The sequence below is a fragment of the Hyperolius riggenbachi genome, chromosome 5, assembly GCF_040937935.1.
Source record: "Hyperolius riggenbachi isolate aHypRig1 chromosome 5, aHypRig1.pri, whole genome shotgun sequence".
NCBI classification, from domain to species: domain Eukaryota; kingdom Metazoa; phylum Chordata; class Amphibia; order Anura; family Hyperoliidae; genus Hyperolius; species Hyperolius riggenbachi.
The window spans coordinates 398,331,571-398,343,825 of NC_090650.1; the positions used below are offsets into that span (position 1 = coordinate 398,331,571).

At 47.0% G+C, this 12,255-nt stretch overlaps 1 protein-coding gene and 3 non-coding genes across 5 annotated transcripts in view; 3 read left to right on the forward strand and 1 right to left on the reverse strand.

Moving 5' to 3' along the window:
• The window catches only part of LOC137517853 (protein brambleberry-like), a 42,197-nt gene that overhangs the window by 5,541 nt on the left and 24,401 nt on the right, over positions 1 to 12,255 (reverse strand). For both annotated transcript variants that reach the window (XM_068234918.1, XM_068234917.1), the window contains exon 8: positions 2,117 to 2,264. In XM_068234918.1, the coding sequence (XP_068091019.1) occupies positions 2,117 to 2,264 (148 nt within the window). The remainder of the gene's footprint in view (positions 1 to 2,116; positions 2,265 to 12,255) is intronic.
• Positions 4,267 to 4,338, forward strand: TRNAA-UGC (transfer RNA alanine (anticodon UGC)). The gene has a single exon. It is a non-coding gene; the product is annotated as a tRNA-Ala (tRNA).
• Positions 7,060 to 7,131, forward strand: TRNAA-UGC (transfer RNA alanine (anticodon UGC)). The gene has a single exon. It is a non-coding gene; the product is annotated as a tRNA-Ala (tRNA).
• TRNAA-UGC (transfer RNA alanine (anticodon UGC)) lies at positions 10,136 to 10,207 on the forward strand. Its single transcript has one exon. It is a non-coding gene; the product is annotated as a tRNA-Ala (tRNA).

Consider the following 12,255-nt stretch of genomic DNA (forward strand, 5'->3'; position numbering starts at 1 on the left):
GGATTCTCCGCTTGTGCTGGGCAGGACTGTATGACCTACCTCTCATTTGGCCATAAGCCGTACATCCTGAGGAACATCTATATCCTGTATTGCCCTCAGCAACCTACAAACTTCACTCACAAAATCCTTTGGACAACTGGGGCTTTTCTTACTCAAAGGGGAAATCAATTCTGTCAAATATCGACATGTGTCCTACATAGTCATTTTATAAAATACTATTAGTATATGTAAGTAAGCCTTTCAGTGCTGTAGTTCAGTGTCCAGCCAGCAGGTGGCTGCAATCTTTCAGCAAATTATGCAAATAGAGGGCACTTTCTGGCCAGGTGTCATTTGCATTCCCAATCCCAGACCTGCTAAGTTCTGCAACAACAATAAGGCCTCTTTCAGATGAGCAGCAGACAGGCAGTGAATTCTCCACCTGTCAGCTGCTCGTCTGTACCAGCTGGGTGCTTGCTAGCACTATCGGCGCTGGACAGGTGACCTTTTTATAGAGTCACATCTGAGCGGCCGCATCCCTACTTGGACGCAACATGTTGGGGTTCTCTGCCACCGGGTAACACCACCACCACCAGTCAATACTTGCCACACCTGGTGTTACAACTGCTGCCATTTGGCAGCATTTAACCCTTTAGCAGCCAAATTATTTAGAGGCTTACAAGTGCTCCAGGACAATTTTAGCAAATTTTTCTTACTGGTTACATTTCATTTTCCTGCTTCTAATTAGTACCGCTGTAATGTGTAATTATGGCCATGTCACTAGGGGGCAGTGTGAGACAATAACAGAGGTCTTCTGCTTTGAGTTTTCATTTTTTCTGCTCAGTAGAGAGCAAAACATTCCAAGAATTTATAGCACTAGTTCTGCTGACTGAAGTCAAATGCAGTGCAAGTATCTCAAACGAGATAACACTATGGAAGTTGTTAATGAGTAAGGCCCCGTTCACACTTGCGGTTGTCTGCCAAACGGACCGGATGACCTGACCGGATCCGGACCGGATCGGATCCGTACGGTTCTGATCCGGATCCGATCCGGATCCGGTCAGGTTGCATCAGGTGTTCATCAGGATGCGATCCGGATCCGTTTGGCAAAAGTTACGTAAAAAACAAAAAAAATGTTGGGGTCTGGGAGGTCAGCAGAAGGGGGACCTGTGGAATCAGGCCCTCCGCTGTTTAGCACTCACCTCCACCTCCAACATGCTGCCAACATCTCCAGCTCGTGCTGCTCCACTCCAAAATGCTTGCCCATGTGTCCCCGATCCAATATCGCCGCAACAATCCTCATAGGAAGTGGGGTAGAACATCCGGATTTTTAGCCAGTGTGTTGTGCGCTATCCGGTTCTCATTGATTTGTATTGGCCGGATGGTGCAGTCCGGCTCCGCCCCGGATACGGCTGCCGGAGGAGCCGGACCAAAAAATAGCGCATGTTGGAACGGACGCCGGAGTCCGGATCCGGTCCGGCTCCGGTCCGGACGAAACGGACGCATGTGAACGGTGGCATAGACTTACATTGCTATGCCGTGCGTCCGTTTCGTCCGTTCCGCACGCGGTGCGGCTCCGGCACGGCGATTCCGGATAGCCACCGCTAATGTGAACCGGGCCTTAAATTGCACCTAAATGGTGCTTGTGTTTGGAGCCCGAGAGGCTGAACTGCCCAACAAGTGCGCAGTCAAGCTTCCCATCTAAAAGAGGCTTAAGGCCTCTTGCACACTGCATACATTTCCGATTCCGATTCCGCTTTTTAATCTGTTTTTACATCCGATTCCGATTCAGATTTTTAATCTTTACTGCGTGCTGCGTTTTTTGATCCGTTTTTCTGTTGAATGTACTCAGGGAAAATCGGAATTGAAAATCGGAAACTGAATCGGAAACGGAATCGGAATCGGAAAACGGATTTGCAGTGTGCAGGGAGCCTAACTGATACAGCACAGTGGTAAATATTTTGCCAGATGCCTTTGTGTACTGAGCCATTCAGCTCAATGTGTGGCTTCTAGCTTAGAACTTAACAGCAAGTTAGGAACACATACAAAAATGTAAGCTTTTAAAAGCCTCAATAGAAAGGCCCCGAAAGCAGTAAACGTTAGAGACTGCGCTGAATCTGATCCCCATCTTCTAACTTACTTCTCTGGTGTGGAGCTGAGGAACGCTCTTGCCTTCTCTTTGGAAGCGGCGGTTGTAGGGAGGGGTTGGAGAAGGGGCACAGCGGCACAATCCCTCTTATACTTTATCACCACAAGGCAGCGGATGCTGTTCAGTAACAACCAGTGACCTGCAGATAAACAGGGAAGGAAATTACATCTCAAATGCTTTATGACCACCAACTGAACTAAAGTGTACCAGAGGAAAACATCAGGTTAAAAAACACATATCTAAGAAAAGCCTCTAGATCCTGTAGACTCTTTCCATGCCGTCCTCCATCCCCACTCATGGGACAATTCCTCACCCCCCAAGAAATCCACCAAGGGATTGTGAGATTGAAGGTTGGGGCCACGTTCCTTTTTTCAGGAACAAGCATGGCTGCGCCTGAGCAGTAAGCCTGGGCCGCTTGAGCACAATCTGCTCCATGTTACTGTGCAGGGGCGGCTGCGCTCACAAAGATGTAGCATGGCCCGGATTTTCAGGAAGGTCCCAGCGAGGACGACACAGGAGGCCTCTACAAGACTATTCCTGAATTAGGATTACCAGTTACACTAATCAAACATTAGCCTCTTTTGGTCGCCGTTTCTTGAGAAGACAGTGAATGATGTACAAATCTATAAATGCAATAGGACAAAAAATAAATAAATGTTTTCATATACGGTAAATGTGCAAAAGTCACAAATTACAAAAGGTTCTCAGCAAAGACAATGCATACTTACAACAGCAATTCCTAAGCACACTCAGATTAAATATAGATTTATATATTTTCATTCAAGTCATCAGATGGGTGGGGAGCAGACAAAACATTTAAATTAAAGTTAGGGATTAACTTAAAGCAAATCTGTAGTATTGAAGGAAAAAAAGCTGGATACTTACCTAAGGAGAGGGAAGGCTTTGGACAGTCTAGAGCACATGTGTTGAACGCCAGGCCTGGAGGGCCAGATCCATACCAGTGTTTAGGATGGACTGAGAAAGAATGGAATGTGTTCTACCTGATGGACCACACCTTTCCCGATTCAGACCCATCAATTCATTTGAGCTGTGTCAAAAATGTGTGAGGATCTTGGCCCTCGCAGGACCGGTTTGACATACCTGGTCTAGAGAATACATGTCATATCTTGCCCTCAGAGCCATTAAATTTGGCCCTCAAGTGGTTTCCCTACTTTGCATTATGTTTGTGCCCTCTCTAGACCACCAGGGAAGCTATATTAGAGGTGAAGCCCTAGAACTCCAGGGAAGCAATATGGGGGAGGTAGGGGGAAACCACTAAACACTAGGGAACTGTATAGGTGAGGGTGGGGGCCTCTAGACACCAGGGAACTGCACAGGGGTTAGAGAAAGGGCCACTAGAAACCAGGGAACTTTACAAGGGAGTAATGTGGCCTGTAGACATTGAGTTTGGCCCACGACTAGGTCCTAGTGTACAATTTCGGCCCACTTTGCATTTGAGTTTGACACCCCTTGTCTAGAGCCCTTCCTAGATCCTCCTTGACCCCAACCACCACTGGCTTGGACCCTCTTCTAGATCGCGTCCGCACTGTCCTTTATGTACGAGTGTGGCCATACTGCGCTGCATACGCCGTACTGCTGTGCTCATACACGAAAAGGAGTATAGCCGGGAGAACATGTTGTATATAAAAAGAGGCCCCCTAGGTGGCAACAGTGGGTTCAAGGGAGGAGATGAAAAGTTTAGTACTATCTAGGGGCTTACTTCTATTTCATTATCTAGCCCCCGAACCCCCCCACTACTGATCTGCTTCAAAGTCTAATGCTGGGAATACACTGTTCGTTTCTGCCACTCGATTCTGCGCTCTCTCATTTTTGTCACTCGATTAAGCATCAGATTCTCTTAACTTCCGCTCGTTTTTATCTTTTTCTATTCACCTCTATGAGAAATCGAGCGGTGAAGCAATAGAACGGGAGATCGGACATGTCGGAAATTATCTATCGAGCCATCTAAATGGCTCAAAAACAAACCGTGTATTCCCAGCATACGTGACTGTTGTTGCAGAAGATTTTAGCCCCTGAAATTTCAACTTTGCATACAAGCCATTCCCTAAAGTGGAATGGCGCAAGATCGACTTTTTGAAGATTGTATTTTTTTCACCACAGTCATTGTACTGGAACAGGGAGGGGATGTAGCTCAGTGGTAGAGCGCATGCTTTGCATGTATGAGGCCCCGGGTTCAATCCCCGGCATCTCCACTTGTCACCTGTTTTGCCAACACCCTTTCCAGGTAAAAGGCTATGAGGTGTTTATCGTAAACAAATCAAACGTGAAACAGCCCAATGCAACCATTCCAAATTCTTCTCCCGTTAAAATATCTGCCATTCGCTTTTTTTTGTATCAGTCTCTATAAAAAATAGCCTCAATGCTCTATGTTGGCCACCTGATGGCAGCATTGATCACACAAAAAGCTTGTTTAGCTCAAACACAAATGAAAAACCACCATCTATGTTTGGCATACAAAGCTATACTACACAAGTCCTTCCCGACCTACATCTCTGACCAGGTCAGCAGATACACACCTGGCCACCCACTTCGCTCCAACCACCACCTCCTAACCACCCCACGCATCTCACACTCCCATGCTCGACTACAGGACTTCACTAGAGCTGCCCCCATCCTGTGAAACTCTCTCCCACTGCCCATCAGGCTTGCCCCCTCCTTCAACACCTTCAAAAACAGCACTCAAAACTCACTTCTTCAAGGAGGCCTACCTCACCTCAACGCTGCCCTAACTCTCTCTGCCGAGAACTTCTTGATACACCCCCCTCATTTTGTATCACCACCCGCTCCCTCTAGATTGTAAGCATTTAGCAGGGCCCTCTTCCCTTACACATCATACTTGATTGTACACCCTTTCCGGGTCAGACTCAGGCACTAAGGGCCCACCAGGAAAGCCCCCATTTTGGGCTCACATACTGTTGGCTCACACATTGTACTCTAGAAATTTTGCAATATACATACATACATACATACATACATACATACATACATGATGTGGTAGGACATTAGATTATGGTAGGGAATAGATTGTGAGTACTCCTGAGGACAGTCCCCAACAGGGAGCAAAAATAAGGTAGGCAGGTCTACAAGTGTCCCCAGTTTAGGTAGACAGCATGGGCATCCGCAGAAAATTTTCCGGGGGGGGCAAATAGGTGGGGAAGAAGTGGCGTGCCGCGCCGAAGACTTCAGTGAAGTTGTGCCCAAAAATATGAGGGCTAAGTTGTGCGCTGCGCGTAGCGTGCTGAAAAATGGGTGTGGCCATGGACCAGAATGTGGGTGTGGTCACGGGTGGAGACAAATTTACATGAACTTCGCAATGGCGGGACATTAGATTAGGACAGTGGTGGTGAACCTTTTGGAGGCCGAGTGCCCAAACTGCAACCCAAAAGTCACTTATCTATCGCAAAGTTCTATAGGTGTCCCCAGTTTAGATAGGCAGGTCTATAAGCCTCCCTCACCTGGAGCCAGCCCCCCCCCCCCCCCCCGGTTTAGGTAGGCAGGGTATAAGTGTCCCCAGTTAGGTAGGCAGCCAGGTCTAAGTGCCCCAAGCCTGGAAGGGGGGCAGTGGGCACAGAGCGCCGGGGGGGGGGTGAAGCCTCCCCCCCCTCAGTTTAGGTAGACAGGTGTCCCCAGTTAGGTAGGCAGAGCCAGGTCTAAGTGCCCCCAGCCTGGAAGGGGGGCAGTGGGCACAGAGCAGCGGGGAGGGGGGGGGGACCTAGGGCCCCCCCTTCCATGCTCCCCCCTCCAAAATTGCACCCAGCCAGCGTGGCAGCGAGCGGGAATCACTTACCATCTGAGAGAATCACATAGCTCTGCATGCCGCTGCTGGTCTACTGCACTGTCCAATCACGCTCTCACAGAAGTACTGTGGGAGCGTGATTGGATAGTGTCAGTGCAGAAGACCAGACCAGCGGCACACAGAGCTATCGATCTCCATTCCCAGCTGCCTGCAATTCTGGAGGGGGGAGCGCGGAAGGGGGGGGGGGCGCTCTGTTCCACTTCCCCCTCTTCCTGCCCTGTGCCCCCCTCCTTCTCTGCACTGGGGCCCCCAGGGGCAAGAGGCCTACCTGGCAGAAACCTGAGCTCCCGGTGGGCCTGTCTGAGCCTGCACCCTATCCAGAATATGTAAACCTGTATTATCTGATTCATGGAAGCAGACATAGGGTTAAGCTCATTTGAAAGCTCAGGATGTTATCTGCCATGACAGTCAGCTGACACAGGGGAGAGATCAAATTACAACTTGTGATTGGTCATTAGACACAAATGAGGGGGAATTAGACAGACTAAACTCTCTAAATACACACAGGATGCATTTCACTAGGTTATCCTTCTGTCCTGTGCAAGAGTTCAGGTCCACTTTAAAGGGAACCTAAACTGAGAAGGATATGGATTTTTTCTTTTAAAACCATACCAGTTGCCTGACTCTCCTGCTGATTCTGTGTCTCTAATACTTTTAGCCACGGCCCCTCAACAAGCAATGCAGATCAGGTACTTTGATTGAAGTCAGATTGATTAGATGTATGCTTGTTTCAGGTGTGTTATTCAGCCACTACTGTAGCAAAAGAGATCAGCAGGACTGCCAGGCAACTAGTATTGTTTAAAAGGAAACATCCATATCCCTCTCAGTTAAGGTTCCCTTAAAGAAAATGCCAGCCAATTTAAGCTAGGCAAGCTCTATTTACCCGGGGCTTCCTCCAGCCCCCTGCAGCCGATGTGTCCCTCATCGCAGCTCTTCTCCCTCCCGCCGGCCCGGGGTCCCTGCCAATGCAAAGGCCGACCTTGCAGGGTCGTCCTCTACTGCACCACTGTCACTCAGACATGGTCTGGAATATAGTAGTTCTGGGGTATCCCTTATTCTAATTTTAGAAAATATTGGGAGGTATGAAAAACTAGCGATTCCCTTATATTGCCAGGAAGGGGATGTAGCTCAGTGGTAGAGCGCATGCTTTGCATGTATGAGGCCCCGGGTTCAATCCCCGGCATCTCCACTTATTGTTAAACCATTTCTGTTTTCATGATGGACCATTTGGACTGTCACCAACTGCTCCTCAGAGTATCTCACAAATCAATCCCCACCACAGTCTAAAGCTGGCCATACATGCATCTATCGCTCCAACACAGAATTCACTTTTGGTCAAATTTATGCAGTTTATCAATCCAAAGTCTGATTGGACATGTTGGAAAAATCTGTGTGTGTTGTGGGGGTGGGGCAGGGTAGGAGCGTCAGGGGGTAGGTGGCTCGTACAGCACAAGGCTTGCGGTTTCACTGATGCTCAACTAATTTCAACAACGAAACATTTGTAAAACTCCTTTCTCCCATAGGATGTAAAGCGCATAAGATTGTTTCAGATCAGTACATAGTGAAGGGAAAAGTCATGTGATCATAAATGCCAGACTAAACAAATGTTTCCAGGGTTGGAGCTGTCTTGATTAAGTTTGGCAAAGCATTCCACAGGGTAGGGACAGCATGACAGAAAGCTCTGGCTCCAAAGGTTTTTAGTTTAACTGAGGGTGGTCAAGTTATTGAATCCTTTTGATCTGAATTTGTGGGAGGTGTGAGGCAGATGCAGCAAATCCTTCAGGTATCCGGGGCCTAGGTCATGTAGGGATTTGAATGTTCGCATTCTAATTTTTATGGGTAGCCAGTGAGCAAAGGATTGGTGTTATGTGGCAATTCCGGGGTTGGCTTGTTAGTCTTGTGGCAGCATTCTGTACTAGCTGAAGGCGGTGTAATGCTGGGGGTACACCTGGGGATACACGGTATGTTTCTGTACCGTGTATCGACCAGCTGATCCAGCCAGCTGATAATATTCAGCTGGCCCGATGATGCCGCTCGACCCGCGCCTGCTCGATCCGCTGATAAGGAAGCGCCGGCGGGGACGAGCGGCAATCGATCTGCGCGGACGAGCGGGGATGCGGCTGGGGTCAATCCGGCGGCTAATAGTGTGTATTCCCACCTTAAGTCTTTACTTGGAAGACCTGCATAGAGGGCATTGCAATAGTCTAGCCGCGATTTTATGAAGGTGTGAACTAGAGTTGGAAGATCCTCTGAAGGAATGAGGTGCTTAATTTTTGCAATATTCCTTATCCCTAAGGTGAGATCAGGTCATGTCAATCTCACCTGAAGGATTGAGAGTCTGAGGACACTGTGGAGACTGTCAGGATCCCAGGGATGAGAGTATGCAGTAACCTGCCTGGCAGCATGTTTTTCACTCCGAGCCTGGATCAGGAATACCCCTAGGGGGGGAGGGGGGGGGGGTGTCGAGGGTAAAGACACACAGCAGAGCCCTTTGCTGACAATCAGTGCTGCGTCTGAATTAAAAAAAACAAAAAAAAAACACTCCCACTAACTTGTATTAACCACTTGCAAATAACTATCACTACTTACCACACATACATGATCTATACCTTGTTTTTTTCCACCACCAATTAGGCTTTCTTTGGGTGGTACTTTTTGCTAAGAATTATTTTCTATGCATTTTAAAGAGTACAAGGTGTAAAAAAAAAAATGAAAAAAAAAAAAGTCATTATATTCCAGTTTTCAGCCATTATGGTTTGAAAATAAAAGTTGCTGCTGTAAGTTAAACCCACACATTTTATTTGTCCATTTGTCCTGGTTATTTCACCATTTCAACCCTAGTACAATGTATGGTGACAAATGATTTAGAAATAAAATTCATTTTTTCATTTTGTGTCCGGTTTATTTTTCTCCTCCTTTTAATTTGAGCCTCCACCAGTTAGCCAAATGTGCACCAACATATTCCCCCTCCCCCATAGTTGGTCAGATGTGCCTCTGAATACCCCCCCAGCCAGGTTTTTGTACCCCTCCAGGTGTGCGCCAGTTGTGCCCCCCCCCCATGGTTATCCAGTGTCAATGTTATCAAGCCGGGACACGATCCATTCTGCACATAGAGGCTGTCAGCGGTACTGAATGGAGGGGAGCCTGAACAAGATTAGGTGAGAAATCTACTCTGTAATCCCCCATGCTGCGATCGGGCAGTTAGAGGGAGGCGACTTGATGAGCCCAGGTGCATGCTAGCACACACGCGCTGTGCTCATTTAAAGGGGGCAACATATTCACGTCATGTGGCTTTCAGAAGCCACTTGCAATGACGTGAATAAACTGGTTAAAATTGCAACAATCTTTATTTTTTGAAAAACACGATTGCATCGATTTTTTTGCAATTTTACCGTAATTTTAATGCAAGTCAATGGGAGCAGTTTTTAAATGACAGATACAGTGCTGACTCAACAAACCGCTCTGCACTGTGTCTCAGCATTAAGTAAGGAAACGTCAGGTTTCATGCATACCTAATCCTCCGTCTGTCTCGTTGTTCCTGGGCTGTCCCTGATTAAACTTACTTAACCACCTGCTGTCTAAGGCCTAGGACGACGAGTAACCTCAACCTTGGATGGAATGGGACTGACAGGACAGACTGAGTAGGCTCCATGGTATCCAGAGAGTAAACTGAGTTAACCTCTGGCGGTCTATTAAAAACCGCCTGATCTCCGATCAGGAAATCCCGTTCAAAGAACGGGATTTCCTGGAGGGCTTCCCCAGTCGCCATGGCGACAGGCGGCATGAAGTCATCGACGTCGTGACGTCATTGGGAGTACCGATCTACCCCTCAGCGCTGCCTGCCACTGATTGGCCAGGCAGCGCACGGGGTCTAGGGGAGGGGGGGGCGGCGCGTCGAGCGGCGGACAATCGGCGCAGAGCGGCGGCGATCAGAGGGCACACGCAGCTAGCAAAGTGTTAGCTGCGTGTTGCAAAAAAAAAAAAATTAACCAAACCGGCCCAGCAGAGCCTGAGAAATCCTCCTGCGCGGCATAGCCCGTGCTTAGCACGGGCTTTCCGCCAGGGAGGTTAAATCAAATCTGAAGTGAAAAACTCACTTCCGGTTTTATTCATACCCAAGTCAGGCAGTATATGACTGCATAAATCAGCAATAAAATACTCTATTTGCAGATTCAGCACCAGCTTCTCAGGAAGGGGATGTAGCTCAGTGGTAGAGCGCATGCTTTGCATGTATGAGGCCCCGGGTTCAATCCCCGGCATCTCCACTTATTGTCACCTGTTTTCGTAACACCTTCTCCAGGTGAAACGCTTCAAAGTGTTGCTGATTTACAGTAAATGTGCAGCAGCCTAATGCAACCATTCAAAATCCTTCTCTCGTTAAAAGATCTGCTGTTGCCATTAGCTTTTTTGCTGCATCTGTCTCTAAAAAACGGCCTCAATGCTCTGCCCTGTGCTGGCCACCAGTTGGCAGCACTGACCACGCAAAACCCATCCTAAGTACGGCCCTAGAAAAATCTCTCTCACCAGACCCCCTACTTCTACTACTGGGAGACAAGCCACCGGGTTGGAACTTCCCCCAACATAGGCTCTCCCAACATATAGCTAAAGCCGCAAGAATACACATAGCTCACCAATGGAGGCAAACAACACTGTCAATGGATCTTACAGATCATATTATTAGTGACATCCTAATCTCGGAACGAACTCTAGCCATAATTAATGACAATACACTTGCCTTCACCAGGACTTGGCAGCCCTGGCTCTCTTGCTCTCATACATTGGGTCTTCGCTCCTGTGCCCTTTCTTTTTGACCTCTAGCTATACTACTGCAGAGACACCCTGTCCTACTCCTGAATACAATTACAAATGTATTGACTGTATGCAACCAACCAACTGTACTTTCCTGTGTACCGCTATTAATGCCATGACCAAATTGTACCAATACCCATTCTATATTGTTTATGTACTGTACTGTCCTATGTTAAGGGCTTTCTGAAATGCGAATTTGCAATCATCTGCTTATTTCAATAAAAACCTTTGAAACTAAAACCCTCTGAGCTCAAACAGCAAACCAAGAACCTTCTGGTTCACTATCAGCTGTGCAAAGATTACCATATTTATTTAATTTTCAACAATGCACATTGCGGGCTCGTTTCCACTGTAGCGGTGCGGAATCCCCTGGATTCCACCGCTGAAGAAATCGCATGCGGCTGCGTTTCCCCATGCGGATTTACCCGCGATTTTGCATGCGATTTCGCATGGCAAGGAGCCAGGCGAATTTAACCATGTCACTGCCTGTGTAAAGTTCCATTGCCTTTCATGCGAAATCACAGGGAAATCCGCATGACAAAGCCGCATGCGATTTCCCTATTGAATGCATTAGCGGCGATTCGCCTGCATTCCTGACGCACGCGAAATCTGACGACCCTGTCGTTCAGATTTTTCCCGCACCGAAAAACGCCGCCGCACACGTGGAAACAGCCCCATCCACTAACATTGAGTATGCGAATCTGCATGCAGTGCCCGCATGCGGATTCGCTATAGTGGAAACGAGCCCTGCCTGGCTTTACTGCTGATCCAGTGCCTCAGACTTTTTACCATAGACCCTGAACACGCATGCAGATCAGATGGTTCTAAAGGTGGCCACACACACACACACACACACACACACACACACACACCATACAATTGTTTAAATATCTGTTTAATTTAAAAATTGCAATAAATTTTTCTGACGGATTGTAACATTTCAAAAATATGACCGATGTACCACACACCTATGTTCAATTTTTCCCCAATTATGATAAAACTGATTGGAAACTGAGAAAATTGCTAGGGTGTGTATATTAATAAATTGACAAACACACACACCATGCAATCTTTAGAAAGATTGAAGAAAAATATCTGGCATTCCAGATCGATAAAAATAGAAAAAACAAACAAACAAACAAACAAAAAAAAATAACAGGAAATCCGATCGGATTTTTCAGTCGATTGAAAAAAGCAGCTTTCAATTTTTTCAGGCAATCCAATCATTTTTATCGAATTGCCGTGAAATCGGATCATTTTATTGTATCGTGTGTGGCCACCTTAACAGGTTTGATTAATTTGTACACGTTGTAAACCTTGTAAACTTGTTCAAATCATCTGATCGACATGCTTGTTCAGGGTCTATGTCTAAAAAGTCTTTAAGTGGCCACACACACACACACACTACAATAAAATGATCTGATTTTACAGCAATTCGATAAATATGATCGCTCTCCCCCAAAAAATAGAAAACTTTTTTTAATTCGACTGAAAAAACTGATTT